Here is a 19,995-nt window from a genome sequence, read left to right as displayed (position 1 = left end):
CGTAAAGTAGGTACATTGTAAATATAACTTGAATTTGTTTTACACGTACGTTAAAAAATATACGTTAATTTTCAAAAAATTAAATCCCTTTGCAAAACTGAAAGTAAAATTAACTTTAACACTTATGTTTAATTACATAAAATGATTTATATTTAATAATATCGGATAACTAACTTGTTCTTATATTATAAAACAAAATATGTCTCGAACTATCATCTTCTACATACTACAATAATAATTACACATCGGGAGTACTTTAGACTTGACCTTTATAATGTTATCTGCTTCCACTTCGTGCTTTCTACGTCAATTACAATACAATAAATATTGCAAATTGAAAATTATTATCAGATGAATTACTCATATTGTTGGCATAATAAACAATAAAATTGATTCATCAACTTATACACTGCTCGGTGATAAAATAAACTGATGTTCTGTTGCCAGTTAAAGGCTCTTCAGAAATATAAAGAAAAAATATAAAATAAGACGTAACTTAGTCCCTGTTAAGTTCTTATAACTTCAATAAAATTTATTACTAAAGGACCTATCTAGCGCAGTTGATATTTTTGTGGTTTTCAATAGAAAGGTCCTGGGTTCAAATTTTTGCTAGATGCAATTTATAATGTCAATAACAGGCACCGCGCCCGTTTCACCCGTTCCCATAGGAATACGGGGATAAAATATAGCCTATAGCAGTTGGGGATGGTGTAGCTTCCCAATAGTAAAAGAATTTTTCAAATCAGTTGAGTAGTTTCAGAGCCTATTCAATGCAAACAAACATCCTATTTATAATATTAAAGATTAGCTCAGACCTGGTTTGGTGGTAGGCATCGACCGTGGCTACCGCCAAAGCAGGTCAGGTGATTTAACGTTTCGATATGATTCTACGTAGAAACTGTCTGAGGTATGGGTAAAAAAAAACCTTTACCTCTTACTCTTACTCGTACAAAGGATTCCGCTTCCATCTCTGACTGCATCGTCATCATGTGGGATCGCAGTCAGGGGCAAACATGTCGTTAAAAAAGATAATGTTTTTTTTTATATTCTTTACAAGTTAGCCCTTGACTACAATCTCACCTGATGATAAGTGATGATGCAATCTAAGATGGAAGCGGGTTAACTTGTTAGAAGGAGGATGAAAATCCACACCCCTTTCGGTTTATACACGGCATCGTACCGGAACGCTAAATGGTTTGGCGGTACGTCTTTGCCGGTAGGTTTGCAGCCAGACCTGGACCAATTAAGAAAATCTCAATCTGCCCAGCCGAGGATTGAACCCAGGACCTCCGTTTTGTGAGTACACCGCGCATACCACTGCGCCACGGAGGCCGTCAAAATGTGCACCAAACATCGTTTATTCCAAAAACTGCTTGTCTTGTTGCACTTAATTTTTGGTATATTCAATATTCATATGTTTGTGTTTGTGTTTTATGGTATTCAACAATACAACAATAATACGGGAATTCCCCTAACTGTTAATACTAAATTCAATTGTTCAATTGTCATACTTCAATAAAGCCATTTTATTGGACGGAGTGGTTAGCTAAATATTGTTTAAGTACTCGTAGGTACGCTTATCATCTATGTTTTGAACAGCAATGGCGTGCACTAGGTTTTTGGCGAGAGTAGGTAGGTCGAAGGCAATCCATACAGAATGGAAATAATATCTGTATCGTAATTTGCGTATTAAGTTTGTTTCTTTCAGTCGACATAGTGAAAAGAGACAAATGACTTTCTGTATACTCGGCACACAGAATTGTCGTTTATACATATAATTCAAATTGTTTTCTGAGTTGGCAGTCTATGATTACAATGCATTATTATCAATGCAAAATAAAAACTTTTTAACGTTAAGCAGTGTTTTTGTGCAGATTATATACAGGGTGTCCCGTAATTGATGGATAAAACTCAAATGGTATAGGTATACACCACCTAATCTAAATCTAATTTAATTAGTTTTAAAAAATCACTTGACCAAGTTATATTTTTAAACATTGCTGATTTCATTACTTATGTATTGTGATGCTATTTTCAATAATAATGTTTTATTTGTTTTGTAGAAGAAGCTTGAGTGCAATAATTATTTTTCTTTCAATGAGATCAGATTAATCAAAAATAATCAAATTAGTTTTAGATAATTAGGTGGTGTATCTACCATTTGCGTCATCCATTAATTAAGGGACATTTAGTATATTAAAATTGCATGCAACGCAAAAGGATATATACCAACTATCGTGAGCTTCGTTGATAGTAATTTATATGGTTTGTTAAATCCTTTGTCTGTTACGTAGTGAAGAAACCTTAGTCCTTTAGCTCGCCAATTTGGCAGCCGTGAGCTCTAAAATCTATGCCCAGAGGCGTAATATTGAGTTTACACACAATTCACATTAGAACGGAAATTGTTTACATTGTTTTTAACATTATCATTACGAACAAATAACAACGCACGATTTCTTGTGTATTATCGTAGCCATTGTGAGTTGTTATTGCGATGGTTCCTGTACCTCGCTCCAACGCTTCAGACACGTACAGTGATATTTAAAATGCGTTACTTTGCTCAGATACAGATACCTCATACCAAAGATCTAAAAAAGAGGGGTGTTATAATTTATGGATTGGTCTCGTAGTCTGCTCCTGTATACATACTGATATAGTGGCGCTTTCATACAAACATCGATCCGGCATCTCTGCAAAGACACAACCCAAGTTTCTACTGAATTAAAAGCTTTCTCATAGTCCACAAACGCAAAGTATAGTGGCTGGTTGTACTCTTCGAAATTTTGTATAACCTGTCGCAGCGTATGGATGTGATACCATAGGGTACTACAAAACTTGTCAGTGCTTGAAGACGAAAGTCTGACAGTGATGACCTACGAATCCGAGACTAATTAGACGCTTACTATGGGCCTTATGAGAAGGCACAATGTCATCAGAATCAGAAATAAGGATATCCGCAGACGAACTAAAGTCACTGACACAGCTCAGCGAATCGCGAAGCTGAAGTGGCAATAGGCAGGCCACATAGTTCGAAGAGCCGATGGACGTTGGGGTCCCAAGGTGTGGGAATGGCGACCTCCACCAGAAAGCGCATGTTGGTCGACCGTCCACTAGTTGGACCGAGGACATCAAGCGATGCTGGCGGCTCGAGACCGTTGTGCTTGGAAGTCCATGCAAGAGGCCTATGTGCAGCAGTGGACGTCCATCGGCTTATAATAATAATGATGATGATCATGTATATTCTGTTTCATCGTAGCTTCTAAACGAGTGGACCGATTATGATGCGATATACTTATGCGGGATATTTTTGTTTAAAACCTGACGTTATCAAAATTTCAATTTGAGTAACTTATTTTTTGCGTTCCAGCTTTTCTCAATTATGTTCTTACGCATTATGCTAATTATATCTTTACTTGGAAATACGAGTAGGTACATACCAAATAAATATTTACGCTACTGTTATCATGTTTTTGTATGTTATGATACTCTTTGTAGGTTTCTCTTGTCATTCTTTGAACATACTAATGATATGACATCTGAGCACTTTTAGTGTGTATACATCCGTGTGACAATATATCAAAGTGCTCATAAGTAGATACTCGTAGTTCGCAAATAGTGCGTGTATCCGATGTCATGTCTGGCATTTAGGCTACTGGAAATCCTATACTTTCGATATCAGTATATCATATTTGAAGCGCGTTAATTAGGACGTGTACATTATGATTACTTATACGGAGGGTCCCTGAGCGTAACATTAAGCCAGCCATTCACGATTAAGTTTACCTACTGTCAAATCTGCAGGACGCTTAGGTATTTGGGCAAGGAAAACAATATCGAAACAATATACCGTACCATAATCATAGCCATTTCCAACTAATATTCCCATGATCCCATCCAATTATTTGGGAAAACTGTTAGTTTTACAACAATAGGCGTGGTCCCAACCCAACACTTGCCATTGTGAATCCCCTTTACCGTTGAGCTATTGATGCAATAGCGGTCCTAATACAGGTCCAGAAATTACAAGAAGGTCCCAGGTCGCTATAACTAATGTCAATGTAATCTTGATTATTGAATAAAGATTTGTTATTCATTTATATTTATTTACAATGAAAACCTGTGCAATATAAACAAACAAATAACCTACAAATAAAAACTTCAAAGCTTTCAGGTTTTTAATAAGTGGTATGATTTTGTTTTAGGTACACGACAACGATAAAGATATCCGAGCAGCAGCCATACCAAGTGAAGGAGTACTCGTGGTGCATCAATGTACCGCCGCGATGTTCGAAGTACAAGATCAAGTTCAAGCCGGTGCTGAAGACGCAGACGCTGGTGAAGCAGCGGCCGGTGGAGGAGTGCTGCGAGGGCTACGCGCCGGACTCGGAGCGGCGGCAGTGTCTGCCTGTGTGCGTGGAGCCGTGCGTGAAGGGGAAGTGCGTGGCGCCGAATACGTGTGCGTGCGCGCACGGATACGGCGGCCCCGCTTGTGATATATGTGAGTAGGTTTTGATGTTACAAGTTTAAGCCGGTGCTGAAGACACAGACGCTGGTGAAGCAGCAGCCGTTGGAGGAGTGCTGCGAGGGCTACGCGCCGGACTCGGAGCGGCGGCAGTGTCTGCCTGTGTGCGTGGAGCCGTGCGTGAAGGGGAAGTGCGTGGCCGAACACGTGTGCGTGTGCGCACGGATACGGTAGCCCCGCTTGTGATATATGTGAGTAGGTTTTGATGTTCCAAGTTCAAGATCAAGTTCAAGCCGGTGCTGACGACACAGACATTGGTGAAGCAGTGGCCGGTGAAGGAGTGCTGCGACAGAGCTACGCGTCCGTCTCAGAGCGACGGCAGTGTATTTATACATACCTGTGTGCGTAAAGGGGAAGTGCGTGGCGACGAACACGTGTGCGTGTGCGCACGGATACGGCGGCCCCGCTTGTGTTATATGTGAGTATAGGTTTTAATGGATTTCGCCTTAATTCGCACTTTGTGATGTATTTGGTGCATTCACTCAATTTGATATAAATATCTTTAAAATAATACAAAGTTGTGTCCCGCCGTCTGTACGCTAAGACCTTACAAACTTCTTCTTCCTCGCTACTCTCTTGACAGAGTGGTCGTGGTCGTCATCTTAGAGGTGGTTAGCAAGCTTGACAATCTGTCGCTAACTCCCGTACTGTAGCTCTCCTAGCACATTTGTGTACCGAAAATATTTTAATCTCATAGAGCCTTGACATGTGTGCAAATGTTTTGAGCATTTAATCGTGTTGAGTACTTCAAAATTAGTTCAATGATCTAGTATCTATTGTACAGTTAACCTGTAAATAGATCTAATACAGTGTATACATTACGTTTTCTTTTGTTTGTATTTCATATAAAATGTATGTCTCGCCACGTCACTGTGAATTAACCCTTATTGGCAATTGCTTTATTCCCCAGATGACACTGGGAAAATGATTATGTCTAAATTGATACAATGTCGTTCACTGCACTGATTGGTCTTGAACCTTGCTCTTGCTTATTATAGTTTTTTATTCTTGGTTTATTTTGCATTTCGCTAAACTTGTCATATTTGTCGAACTTAGGCTTTCTCAACGAGCTTTCCACTAGTCTATCTTATGAAGTTACTTTCGTTTGTTTCGTTGGGTTGACTAGACTTATGGAAGCCGCCGCTATATCTAAATCGAACCTTGATGACAACTAAAACACTTGAAAATTTTAGAGAAGCCCTAAAATGATGAGCGTTAATAATATTTTTAAGGGGAAGGGACATAGTGAATAAATGAAAACTGTCAGGGTTATGGGTATATAATCTACAATCCACACCAATAATTTAGTAGAGTCAGATACATTTTAATGGCGATTATCCTAATTTGGCTCATGAGGTGGAAAGGTCTTGGCTGAGCTTCGAAACATCGAACTTTTTAACAGGCTGGTTAGTAAAGTTTTTGTAGCAAGTTAAGTAAAGTTGTGGTGGCGCTGGTTACACCCCATGCTTTGAACAGCACCTTTAGTCATCGGTGTCGTTCATCATCATGAACATCAGATAATGATCGAGTCAAACATTATTACCGCTATTATGCAGTAGAGCAGCGTGGCAGGTCCAAGTTGTAAATCGCCCCTCCTTTAAAGAGGGTTTGCTTAGACTTGTTCAAATAGGCTGATAGTAAGGCGGACTGGCGCGTATTACGAGCAGCGCAGGGTCTGCTCCAGCAAAGATTAGGTGCCGAAGCTCGCGGTAGGGTGGCAACTGCCAGGCGATGAAAAATAATTTCATGGGATTTTAGTCAGTACAAGTCCGACGTTACCTCGATGCCTCTTCATGCACCTCTTGAATTAAATTTTGAAAATCGCTTGACATACAAATAAGAAAGTGGCACGGAGGTGGTTTATAGTTAGCAGACGTCCGCTAAGAAAAGATTTCACGACAGAGTCGGATTAAAGTGGTCTAAAGATGGACTCAGTCGCGTGTGTCCGCTAGTATTGTAATTATTATCGTAATAAGTTATAATTAATTGAACTTTTTCCAGCTTGCGCCGACGGCAAATGGGGCCGCAACTGCCAGAACGAGTGCCGGTGCATGAACGGTGGCACGTGCGAGCCGCTGACGGGCGAGTGTGCGTGCGCGGCCGGCTGGCGCGGCGATGCGTGCGAGCGGGTGTGCGCGCCGCCCACCTTCGGCGACGACTGCGGGCAGATCTGCCAGTGCGTGAACAACGCGACGTGCGACCCCGCCAGCGGGGCCTGCTACTGCGCGCCGGGACACACTGGCCCTTTGTAAGTGTCATAACTGTAATTAAATTGACATGACGACCGACAATGCTTCCCGGGCAACACAATCACAAGCAACACAGCGTCTTCGCCGGCGAAGACGAGGTCCCCGATATCTAACGTCACCCGGACGTGGGTTTTCTAACTCACGATCTCGGGGACGTCCGGACTGATTAACTCAGGTCACGGTTACACCTTCCCGAATGGCCCTCTAAGCCGAGGTCCGAGTCTCATAGGAGACGCCCTTAGAGAGCCGTTCCGTCCTCTATCTTTATTTCAGCCTTCGGGTCTCATCAGGCGATGCTTCTGCGCTCGCCCAAACCCCCTCGCTCACCGGGCTCGCCCCCGGTGACGCCGTAGTGGTCCCACTACGGCGGTACTCAACACGAAAAAAAAAAATTAAATTGTCATAATTCCTTATTTAAGTGAGCTAAGAAGAATCTGCAAATAAGTCTATTAGTATAACTCCGCCAAGTAAGCTTCGACAATGAGGGATGATAAGTAAGCTGTAGACTCCACAGCTTACTAACTATACCTCACCGTCACCCGCGGTCTGCGGATATTTCTGCTAGTGCATGAACAACGCGACTTGCGACTCTCTAGCGGGGCCTGCTACTGGTCGCCGGTATACACTGGGCTTTTGTATGACTCAAACATATACCTAATCATCAAACTACTCAATGAATTGGAAAAATTCTTTCACCAATAAGAAGCTACATTATCAGCGAGTAAAAGCTATTATTATCCCTGCATACCCGCGGGAATGGGCACTACGTGGGTACAACCTGGGGGTTTTTAATACCTGTATTGTTTTCAGATGCGAGACAGAGTGCCCGCTCAACGAGCCGTGTCCCGAGACGTGCAACTGTCAGAACAACGGTAGATGCAACCCCGTCACTAACCAGTGCGAGTGCACAAGTGGGTGGACAGGCGCCGTGTGCGCCAACAAGTACGTGCTCTGTCTTATTTAATTAGGGTTCCGTACCTCAAAATAATTATAAATAAAAAAAAAATACAAATGACTTACAAAAGTACAAATGTGCTACACTAAAATGCGAAAAATAACATCGTATGAGCTATAATACTGACCGTTTCAAGTCGGAACCAGATGTTGGAAGGCTTGTCTACTCATGAGACTTCATATACATGTAGTGTTCTTTACACTTACATAATAATTATGTACTCGTATATATGACTCATGAGTCATGAGTAATCCCAATTGTTTCAAAGAACATATCAGAGCAGACTTAAAGGAAACATATTATTTAGACCCGCTACTATAGGAACAGTGAGGGAGGATGAGAATTCTGCAGAATACACTTGACAAGCGAAGTTTTCATGGAACGTATTTGCTTATATTATGTATGACTTCGTCCGCGTGGAATTCAGTTTTTCACAACCTCCTCAGTTTTTCCTGCGGGAACCATGGATTTTTCCGGGATGAAAAGTAGCCTATGTGTTAATCTATAGTAAAATCTACTTCTAGTCCAATCCCTTATCCCTTATTTTATCCTCATGGGGATGGAATTTATCAAAATCCTATTTAAGCGAATGTCTTCATCATAGTAGGTCCAATCTTTAATTTCAGTTAAATCAGTCGAAAATCTAAGAAGATTTATACAAATTTTCATCCCCTATGTTATCCCCTTAGGGGTGGAATTTATTAAAATCCTTTATTAGGGTATGCCTACCTCATATGCTTTATGCATGCAAAATCTCAGCCCGATCGGTTTAAAATTGACAAAATTTCATACAAACTTTCATCCTCTATTTTATCCCCTTGGGGGTAGAATTGATCAAAACCCTTTCTTAGCGGATGCCTACGTCATAACATCTACCTGCATGACAAATTTCAGCCCAAACCCTCCAATGGCTTGGTTCGTTGATAGATCACTGTGTCAGTCAGTCACCTTTGAGCTTTGACTATTTAGACTATGGACTTGTTTCGCAGCCAAATTCACCATAAACACATCGCTTAGACTATCCACAGAATATATACATAGAATGTTCGATTACTTGATCGATTTTCGCTGTTCCATCAAAAGAATCGATTCTTTTTAGAAATTGTTTTTATGACAAATTTGATAAAATTAAGGTAGAAATACTTACAAATGAAAAGTTACTCCATCTTTACTAAACAGCTAGTTTTTTGGCTGTTTTATGCCATTCAACTACACAAAACGGCATTTTTAGGGAGCTCTTTACACGACGAAAACGATTACAGCAATGAAACATCGATTCTATAGCAACAGTTTTTATAAACGCGTTAGATCATTTAGTTTTGATCTTTGCCAGAGGGGTAACGGTCGGCGAGGCAGGTCCTGTTATTAATGGTCGAAGCCTTTGAGTTATATTTAGATATCTTACTGATAGTTATTCTGTGGTAATACTCAGATGTCCGGCGGGTCGGTGGGGCGAGCAGTGCGCGCGCACGTGCGAGTGCGCGAACAAGGCGGGCTGCCACCACGTCACGGGGCAGTGCCAGTGCGAAGCTGGCTTCACGGGCGACAAGGTGCGGATACAACTAATACATATAACTGGATAAATGTAATCATTATAATTTGTTTATGGCCTACTGCAGAACCAGACCTCTCACCCTATTGGAGAGTTACTTAGAAGGGATTCAGTTCGAGTTGGCAGGGGTTTGACTTAGATGTTAATTTTGTAGCCCGGAGTGATGGCTCCCCGAGGCACAAGGCTATAACACCACCACAACACAGGTTTAAGAATCCTGTTTGCAAATTTTATGTAGGAGCCCTGGTGAGCTTTCTTTGTCAACCGACATCAGAAATTTTCAAATTTCTTGAGATATTTATAGCCTAGCCTAGCTTAGGATTCGGAGCCAGGACTTCGTGATTCGAGTTACGAAGTGTCATAGTGGCCACTGAAGTAACACGGCTGATATTTTGAAACAATTTCTTGACTATTTACTATTAACCACCTCACTGATACTCATTTTTAATACTATAGCAGCTACTTTTTATTTTACAATTTTATTCATTAAATGTGTGAAACTAAATCATAAATCAACTTATTTAATGATAATTAAGTGGGAGCTTAAAAAAATATTTATATATCATCTAAAAAGATGTTCTTAGTCAAATCAAAAATAAAAATATATAAATAATATATTTAAAAATTGTCAGAGGCGTGTCTAAATATGGGGAGGAGACCTTCTTTTTTTTATGTGAAATGATAATGCAAATAGCCTCGCTTTTAAGAAATTGGGAGTAACAATACAAATAATGATTGGTCTGCTTCAGTGTCTGGACCCGTGCCCACTGGGTACTTACGGCGTGGGCTGCATGGGCACGTGCTCGTGCCAGCACGGCGGCGCGTGCTCGGCGCAGACGGGCGAGTGCACGTGCAAGCCGGGCTGGCGCGGCACGTGGTGCGAGCAGCGCGCCTGCCCCGACGGGCAGTGGGGCAAGGGGTGCGAGAACGAGTGCCGCTGCAATCCCTCCACTACTGACGTGTGAGTATTCCAGCACGTGCTCGGCGCAGACGGGCGAGTGCACGTGCAAGCCGGGCTGGCGCGCCTGCCCCGACGGGCAGTGGGGCAAGGGGTGCGAGAACGAGTGCCGTTGCAGTCCCTCCACTACTGACGTGTGAGTATTCCAGCACGTGCTCGGCGCAGACGGGCGAGTGCACGTGCAAGCCGGGCTGGCGCGCCTGCCCCGACGGGCAGTGGGGCAAGGGGTGCGAGAACGAGTGCCGTTGCAGTCCCTCCACTACTGACGTGTGAGTATTCCAGCACGTGCTCGGCGCAGACGGGCGAGTGCACGTGCAAGCCGGGCTGGTGCGGTACGTGGTGCGAGCAGCGCGCCTGCCCCGACGACGGGCAGTGGGGCAAGGGGTGCGAGAACGAGTGCCGCTGCAATCCCTCCACTACAGACGTGTGAGTATTCCAGCACACGTGCTCAGCGCAGACGGGCGAGTACACGTGTTGCACGTACTCGTGCTCTGCTTAGACGGGTGACTGTGCCTGCAAGCCAGGTTTCAAATAAAAAAAGTTGTGTATTTCATGTGCGATTGAATTATTATTTAATATTTTCTTATTTATAGTCTGTGCAAATATATAGGCATGTCACGTAAGCTCGACGCGGCCCTCGAGCGGGCTAGTAGTACATACATTGACGACCCGCCAGTGGGGCTCCCGGCAGCGGGTTTCGATAAATTACATTTATAAAACGGAATCTAAACCAAATGGTTTAAAATTCTCGTACTTTTCGCTGTTGAAAAAGTACTCTAAAACCCTTATTGTGCCACCATTACGTATTCTACTATTAAACACACAGCTGCGACCCATGGACGGGCGAGTGCGACTGCAAGGCGGGCTGGAGCGACGAGTTCTGCGAGCGACAGTGCCCGCTGCTGACGTTCGGCAAGGGTTGCCGCTCGACCTGCAGATGCGAAAACAGCGGACACTGCTCGCCTATTAACGGTATACTATAACTATGTCTATTCTTTAGCATGGAAAATGTACTGTTATAAAATATATCTACCTAAAGGGCACTACTCGTATTTGTTACTATACTAAGTTATTTCTAATATTAAGTTATTACTGTTAAAAAACCCCCTAAAAATATTTTTGATCAGGGTAAAGAAGATAATGTGCGAATTAATATACCCAATATCTGGATTTATCTGGATAGGATCGTGTCTGTGCGCTCCCGGGTACCGCGGGCTGCGCTGCGAGGAGCCGTGCCCGTTCCCACTGTACGGCGACAACTGCGCCGACACGTGCGACTGCCAGAACAACGCCACGTGTTCGCACGAGACAGGACAGTGCGAGTGCAAGCCCGGGTGAGTGACGTAAGCAATCGTGGATGGGATCGTGTCTACGCTGCGAGGAGCCGTGGCCGTTCCCGCTTTACGGCGACAACTGCGCCGACACGTGCGACTGCCAGAACAACGCCGCGTGCTTGCACGAGACCGGCCAGTGCGAGTGAAAGCCCGGGTGAGTGACGTAAGCAGTCGTGGATATGATCGTGTCTGTGCGCCCCCGGGTACCGCGGGCTGCGCTACGAGGAGCCTTGCCCGTTCCCGCTATACGGCGACAACTGCGCTGACACGTGCGATTGTCAGAACAACGCCACGTGCTCGCACGAGACCGGCCAGTGCGAGTGCAAGCCCGGGTGAGTGAGTAAGCAGTCGTGGATATGATCGTGTCTGTGCGCCCCCGGGTACCGCGGGCTGCGCTGCGAGGAGCCTTGCCCGTTCCCGCTATACGGCGACAACTGCGCCGACACGTGCGATTGTCAGAACAACGCCACGTGCTCGCACGAGACCGGCCAGTGCGAGTGCAAGCCCGGGTGAGTGAGTAAGCAGTCGTGGATATGATCGTGTCTGTGCGCCCCCGGGTACCGCGGGCTGCGCTGCGAAAAGCCTTGCCCGTTCCCGCTATACGGCGACAACTGCGCCGACACGTGCGATTGTCAGAACAACGCCACGTGCTCGCACGAGACCGGCCAGTGCGAGTGCAAGCCCGGGTGAGTGAGTAAGCAGTCGTGGATATGATCGTGTCTGTGCGCCCCCGGGTACCGCGGGCTGCGCTGCGAGGAGCCTTGCCCGTTCCCGCTATACGGCGACAACTGCGCCGACACGTGCGATTGTCAGAACAACGCCACGTGCTCGCACGAGACCGGCCAGTGCGAGTGCAAGCCCGGGTGAGTGAGTAAGCAGTCGTGGATATGATCGTGTCTGTGCGCCCCCGGGTACCGCGGGCTGCGCTGCGAGGAGCCTTGCCCGTTCCCGCTATACGGCGACAACTGCGCCGACACGTGCGATTGTCAGAACAACGCCACGTGCTCGCACGAGACCGGCCAGTACGAGTGCAAGCCCGGGTGAGTGACGTAAGCAATCGTGGATCGTGTCAGTGCACCCCCCTGTGAAAAATATATAGATAGAATAAAATTACATTTTTAATTAGGCACTTGGTTAATAACTTAAACATACGATTAGCCGAAAGAGCCATTTAAAATGCATATGTTTGTTATAGGTTTGACGGACTTAAATGCGATCGACCGTGCGACGGTAAAACATTCGGTCTAAAGTGTCTTCAGCCGTGCAACTGTGGGAATGGTGCTCCATGCAATCCCATCAATGGTTAGTACTTTTATTTTTATTACATCAATAGTGACAGTCTAACGCAACCGTTGCTGAGTTTCACAGTAATGAGGGATTTAAAATAATACAATACACGACATCTAGGACGTTCACGCCCCTAGATATGAGTCAACTACTCAATTGGAAACCTTTTGTAAGATGACAAGGTAGGCTTGTAAAAAATTACTACGTCGATAACGTGAATACAATTGTATATATTCATTAATTTATTTAATTATTAATTAATTAATTATTTTCTTGTTTAGGGGAATGCGTGTGCGGCCCGGGCTACGAAGGCTCTCAGTGCGAGCGTCGTTGCCGCGCCGGCTTCTACGGACAGAACTGCTCGCTGCCCTGCGACTGTACCAAGAATGCCATTGGCTGCCACCACGTCACCGGCGCTTGCGTCTGCGAGTCGAGCTGGAGAGGTAAGACAAATAAAAGAATCGGTTGTCTGTAAAGTCGGTTTACTGACGATAGTTGAACGTGACAACGTCATAAGAAAATACTGATGGAATGGTTGCATTTTTCAAGAGAAAATGTTCGTTTTTCTAAAATACTGTTTAATAATCTTCATAGACCAGAATATACTTTATTTCTTGTAAAAAAAGTTGGCAACACTAAAGCGAGGGAACGACGCATGACGTCATCTTTTTCGAGCGTGCAGCTGGCTTCATCGAATTATGAGACGTTGTCACGTCAAGAATATTTAAAAATAATCTTGTCACACTGAAAATATACAGGGTGCTCGGGAGTATTTCCCATAACTCTATGGTTATATTCTTAATGAAAAATAAATTAAATGTGTCCAAGGAACATGCGTTCTAAAATGAATATTTTCGGAGTAAATAATATTTCTTTTGTAAATCTTAAAATGTGTCCCTTATACGCATCCCTACAATAATGACGAAACTTATTAAATATCACCGTTGCCAGTTGCAACTATCTAAGTCTAAGTCTAAGTCAGTCTAGTACTGTCATCATCTTAACTTGTCATTGAATAAAAAAATATTTCTTTTAAGTGGACTCGTCAACAATTTTTTTTTTATTGTAAATATGTCACATTGAACTTCAGACACAACCTTGTAACTTGTATCGCACTCAAATTAACCAACAAAATTGTTTGTCGTTTTTTGAGGGGGACGAGGTAAACTCACACATCAAAAATATTTAACAATAATAAATATATCCTGTGTACACTACACACAAATATAAATTTAAAACACAATAATAGTAATACACACACGTGTAATTTTAACACGATAAAACATCGATTCCATAGACGCAGTTTATATAAGCACGTTAGATCGTGATCATATGACAGAGGGGTAATGTCTAGCGAGGCAGGTCCTATCGTAATTGGTCTGCGTATTGAACATAAGAAAGCTATAAATATGTTATTATCCGCTTGATTACGTTTTCTTTAATCTTTGCTTTTTATGTATTAAGTAGTTATTAATTATCCCGAATAATAAAAATCAATATAGTCAAAGGTAGTTAAATACCCAATTGTTAAAGTATTCTTTGCACTAACGGTTTTGCACATTAATAAGACTGTTTGGATACTTACAATTACATTTAAATGTAGTAAAAAATGTGGACTAATATTTTTCTTGCTAGTCTGTTATTTGCGTAGAAAGGAGTAGTTTAGTTTTATTTACTTGCATAAGTTGTTGTATAATAGTAATTTATTGTAGGCTTTTACATCAATATTATCTTATATGTTTTCATGTATACAATAAAAATATCGTGAGATTGTTATAATCATGAGTTTAGTTAAAAATATTGCTTTAAGAATAATAACACACAACACTTGTCTGATAAATCTGTATACAATGCACTGTACTATAGCCACATTAGATCAAGTTTCATGTAAAAGTAATTTTCAATGCAGGTCTTACTAGGAAAAAACGTAAGTAAAAAAAATAAACTAAGGACAACTGTTTTGTTTTACCTTGAATTGATAAAACCCAGAGGAATATTTCGAATAATACTCATTAATCTTTACTATAGACATTTAAGGGGATGCCTTAGTAACAATGCATTTTACAAATATGAATGTGGAATTGACTCTTTCTAACATGTTTTCAATGAGTTGGCAAAAAATCAGTTCATTCGGGACTATCGGGACTAGTCCAGCGCCAAAATGATTTATACCCAAGAAATCATTTAAAATGGTACGAAAACAGGAAGATCATTGACTATCAAATGTCTCAAACTTCAAAATCTCTCAAACTTGAATGCATTCAGTCACAATTTCCTTCACTCTAGCGAAGTTATATATCAGTAACGTTCAAACTGAATCTATTCTGTAGGTATTCAACATAATGATTAGAAGATTATTATTCAATTTGATTTGATTGAAATTTGGCAGGTGTCCGTTGTGAAACTCAGTGCGAGGCGGGCCGGTTCGGGGAGCAGTGCTCGGAGCGGTGCCCGTGCGCCAACAACTCGTCGTGCGACGCGGGCTCGGGGCGCTGCGTGTGCGCGGCGGGCTGGCGCGGCGAGCGCTGCGACCTGCCCTGCGCGCCCGGCACCTACGGCGTCGCCTGCAAGCAGACGTGTCCTCACCGTATACTCGGTGAGACGCTATCTGTACATGTACAGTATGTTCGGGGAGCAGTGCTCGGAGCGGTGCCCATGCGCGGCGGGCTGGCGCGGCGAGCACTGCGACCTGCCCTGCTCGCCCGGCACCTCATATACCGCCATAAACTAGAGCCCTCGGCTCTAGTTTATTCTCTAGTCTCTACTCTAGTCTCTGCTCGGCCTGAATATACTTTTCATAATCTGATGCCCGTTGTCCTATCATATCTTATGTATCATTTAATGATGATAATAATGTATATTGTAGGTAACGCGTCGTGCGATCCGGTGACTGGCCGGAACGCGTGCCCGAGCGGGTACACCGGCGTGACGTGCGAATACCCGTGTCCGCTGGGCACGTACGGGGACGGCTGCGAAGAGAAGTGCAATTGCAAGAACGGGGCCGACTGCCACCACGTCACCGGTGAGTTCTTCAAACATCACGTACAACGTTCAAAACATCACGTTCAATCATCAGCCTGTATTCGTCCACCGCTGGACATAGACCTTTCCTACAGGAACGGGAACCACGCGGGTGAAACCACGCAGCTTCAGCTAATAAGCCATAAGATGCTATTGCCACTTAATAGCTATCAGTATAGCATTAGAAGCTATCCCTACATCATCATCGTCATATCAGCCGATGGACTTCCACTGCAGGACATAGGCCTTTTGTAGGGACTTTCAAACATCACGATTCTGAGCCGCTTACATCCAGCGAATCCCTGCTACTTCACTTGATATCGTCAGTCCTCCTGGTGGGGGATCCCTAGTCTATTCTAGTGAGAGGTCCCTATTCCAGCACCTTGGTAGTGATGGTACCCCATCGTCATCATGAAGTCGATGTGTTGCCTCCACAGGCGAGTGCCAGTGCCTGCCCGGCTGGCGCGGCGCTCTGTGCGGGGAGGCGTGCCCGGCGGGCTGGTGGGGCGCGGCGTGCACGCAGCCGTGTCGCTGCGCGCGCGGCGCCGCCTGCCGCCCCAACGACGGCTACTGCCGCTGCCCGCCCGGCTACACCGGCAGCTACTGCACGCAGTGTGAGTATACAACTCAGACCAATTATAGAAGGACCTGTACCGCACTCATAGTCACGAACAAAATTGTCTGTCATTTTCTGAGGAAAATGAGCTTAGATTTGGTATATATCTTATACTAAACTAAAAGTTTTTGCCCGTTTTTCACACCTTTCAATTACAGAGAAAGGTATTTTTACAGAGCTCTTTAACCGACGAACATGATTACAACTATTTAACATCGATATTATAGAGATAGTTTTTATAATCGCATTAGATCGTTGATCATATACTTTGACAGAAAAGTAACGTCAAGCGAGGCAGATCCTATACAATAATTGGTCTGAGGTATACAAGTACCAGCACCAGCACAAACATCTAGCGCTGACCTTTATCGCGCAGGAATGAAGGGCGAACGTGCGTTGCGGCGAATGGCTCGCTAGTTGTTTTCCGTCTCCCGCACTGATACGACACCCCGCGCACTTCCAGTACACTGCGTGTTTGCGTGTGCGACAGTAACGATGCGTTTCGTTCAGCACAGACTTATACGCCACTATGTACACATATCATAATTTATTTAATATGGTTTATTTTATTAGTGTGTAGTTATTTGTATGTATGTATATGTATAATGTATATTTTTATTACGTATACACCACCTACAGTTATCCTAATAAGTTCCTAAGCCTGAGGTTGCCTGGAAGAGATCGCTACTAAGCGATAAGGCCGCCTTTTGTATTCTACTTCTTATGTTTCTGTTTTGCTTATTGTTTTTTAATTATTGTGGTTTACAAATAAAGAGTATAAAATAAATATAAATAAATGAATACCATCGTTTCTTTTTTCAATACATTTAGTAGAGGATCCGGACATAGAAGACATTCTACCACTACCTACTACACTGTCTACGGGATGAAAAGGTTTTCAAATTAAATATATTGCCAAAGGGTTGCCTAAAAAAATCTGTCCAGAATATGATTAATTAATATTTTTTTAAACATTTCACTGATTTGGTTAATAGACCAATTCGAGCTACCAACTGAAATGCTAATTAGTGTTTGTGTGTGTTCCAGTTTGCCCGGTAGGCTACTTCGGCGACCACTGCATGCAGGCGTGCAACTGCTCGTCGGAGGGCAACTGGGCGTGCGACCCGGTCAAGGGCTGCGTGTGCCACCGCGGGTACATCGGCGAGCGCTGCGACGTGCACGCCAGCGACGCCATCGTCGTCGACCGCGCCAATGGTCAGTGGCTTTTTGTTGTTACTAGTTACTAGCAGAACCTTGAAAACATATTTATCTTAAAATTACAAACAGGTACCTACTTCATTTTTATCTATGTGTATTGTCGCTGGATCTCGTGTTGGCTCGTGCCGACACTAGGTGGCACGACTTGTTTCCGTAAAGACTAGGGAGTTAGAGAGGGGTAACGGTCGGTTGGCGGGAATAACTTGCGATATAAGGCGATCGTCGAACGGTCGGCTTCAGTATGCTCGTGGCGTTCGAGCCGTCCCACATTTCGTGTAGTGTAATTCTTTATGGGTTACTTGGGATAGGCGGGGAGAGTGACTTGAGCACGTGGCCCTTACGTGGAAAAGAGGAGTGTTAGTTAACTGTCAAAGGTGCCTTTAACCCTGCACGCAACGTTCACAAGTGCGTGACTCCACTCAAGATCATTCTCTGCCATCCGAGGATCTTATTTTGATTACAGTTTGATTTGTTAATTAAGTTGGTCCTGACAAATGGATTTCTTATTTTTGTAATCCACTTCTTAGTCTGCTAAAAGTACTGATATTTTGCCAGCAGCTTCGCTTGTGTTCATAGATTTTGTTAACCAAATTATTTTATACTTTTTTTTTCTGGATGAACAATTGCTTGTTGCTGTTGCAACCGTGATGGTATAAATAAGAGAGTATTTGATGCCTTGAGTTCAGTTCTTTGTTAGGCAGCGTGAACACCGTCACGCTGCTAGTCGCGTTAGTGATTCTTGTTGTTGTTGTTTCTGTAGTAAGCTTTTGATTTTACCATAATTAGTGAAGTGAACTGCTGTGTGTTTCAGTAGGCTCCAACACGGGGCTGACGGTGGTGATGGTGATGCTGGTGGCGGCGTGCGCGGCCGGCGCCGTGCTGGTGCTGCTGTACTACCGCAAGCGCGTGCGCAACCTCAAGCGGGAGATCGCGCACGTGCACTACACCGCCGACCCCAGCCTGCAGCCAGGTTAGCGACACTACAGTACCAGTAGGCTGACGGTGGTCATGGTGATGCTGGTGGCGACGTGCGTGGCCGGCGCCGTGCTGGTGCTGCTGTACTACCGCAAGCGCGTGCGCAACCTCAAGCGGGAGATCGCGCACGTGCACTACACCGCCGACCCCAGCCTGCAGCCAGGTTAGCGACACTACAGTACCAGTAGGCTGACGGTGGTCATGGTGATGCTGGTGGCGGCGTGCGCGGCCGGCGCCGTGCTGGTGCTGCTGTACTACCGCAAGCGCGTGCGCAACCTCAAGCGGGAGATCGCGCACGTGCACTACACCGCCGACCCCAGCCTGCAGCCAGGTTAGCGACACTACAGTACCAGTAGGCTGACGGTGGTCATGGTGATGCTGGTGGCGGCGTGCGCGGCCGGCGCCGTGCTGGTGCTGCTGTACTACCGCAAGCGCGTGCGCAACCTCAAGCGGGAGATCGCGCACGTGCACTACACCGCCGACCCCAGCCTGCAGCCAGGTTAGCGACACTACAGTACCAGTAGGCTGACGGTGGTGATGGTGGTGGTGGTGGTGGTGGTGGACGAATTCGCGGGCGTCTGCTAGTAGAGTTCATCAAAAATATTGATTTCATTACCTGCTGATGTCCTTAAGATTTCCTAAACCGACCTGGAAGAAATCGCTATTTAGCGATAAGGATACCTTTTATATGCTGATCTATTCTATATATCTATTTAATGTCACAGAACAACAACACTTCGACAACCCCGTGTACTCGTTCCCGACATCGCCGCGCGATGACGCCGCGACGCTGCTCAACAACGCAGCGCATATATTCAACAACAACCTCGGCAACGGCAGCAAGCTCACCAATACCACCTTGGAGAAGTTGAGGATGGGTGCTTCCTGCTCTAATAACAGTGAGTATATGATGTACACATAGAGAGTAAAGGAAACAGAGCATTTCATGACGGTTCTTTTTTAAAATAAAACAAGAGAAAAAATAACTAAATAACATCTATTAGATAACAATATAATAACTAAGTTTTCGAGATATTCCAGTAGTTATTCGTGAAATGTCATTTTCGTCAAGTGACTGATTTACGATAACTGCCTGTGTCTGTAGCCATGTGGCCCGTCGATTCACTTACTCTTACCTCCAATAACGCTAGTGTACCTGCCATTTAGCCTACCACTAGCGTCACAGCCTCTTTCACTTTCCCAGTTCCCTTTTATCCTTCTCCTTTGTTTTCATTACGTTTTCTAAATACATCTTAATTGCGTCCCATTTGTCACTCGCTTGCAACATTATATTTATTAGGTTATCAA

At 44.2% G+C, this 19,995-nt stretch overlaps 1 protein-coding gene across 2 annotated transcripts in view; it reads left to right on the top strand.

Annotated features, from left to right (window-relative positions):
• LOC112050837 (protein draper) overlaps nt 1-19,995 on the top strand; it is a 39,086-nt gene that overhangs the window by 10,408 nt on the left and 8,683 nt on the right. Inside the window, exons 3-17 of one of the 2 annotated variants that reach the window (XM_052884681.1) lie at nt 4,203-4,498; nt 6,524-6,770; nt 7,582-7,713; nt 9,159-9,276; nt 10,028-10,239; nt 11,063-11,208; nt 11,420-11,570; nt 12,766-12,872; nt 13,139-13,300; nt 15,247-15,453; nt 15,724-15,879; nt 16,316-16,492; nt 17,542-17,709; nt 18,524-18,682; nt 19,413-19,586. In XM_052884681.1, coding sequence (XP_052740641.1) covers nt 4,203-4,498; nt 6,524-6,770; nt 7,582-7,713; nt 9,159-9,276; nt 10,028-10,239; nt 11,063-11,208; nt 11,420-11,570; nt 12,766-12,872; nt 13,139-13,300; nt 15,247-15,453; nt 15,724-15,879; nt 16,316-16,492; nt 17,542-17,709; nt 18,524-18,682; nt 19,413-19,586 — 2,612 coding nt within the window. Of the gene's footprint in view, nt 1-4,202; nt 4,499-6,523; nt 6,771-7,581; nt 7,714-9,158; nt 9,277-10,027; nt 10,240-11,062; nt 11,209-11,419; nt 11,571-12,765; nt 12,873-13,138; nt 13,301-15,246; nt 15,454-15,723; nt 15,880-16,315; nt 16,493-17,541; nt 17,710-18,523; nt 18,726-19,412; nt 19,587-19,995 lie in introns of those variants that run through there. The other variant, XM_052884680.1, reaches the window with a different exon arrangement.

The sequence above is a fragment of the Bicyclus anynana genome, chromosome 12 (assembly GCF_947172395.1).
Source record: "Bicyclus anynana chromosome 12, ilBicAnyn1.1, whole genome shotgun sequence".
NCBI classification, from domain to species: Eukaryota; Metazoa; Arthropoda; class Insecta; order Lepidoptera; family Nymphalidae; genus Bicyclus; species Bicyclus anynana.
Note: the sequence above shows the minus strand (reverse complement) of the source record. Positions and strands in the feature narration are given on the sequence as shown.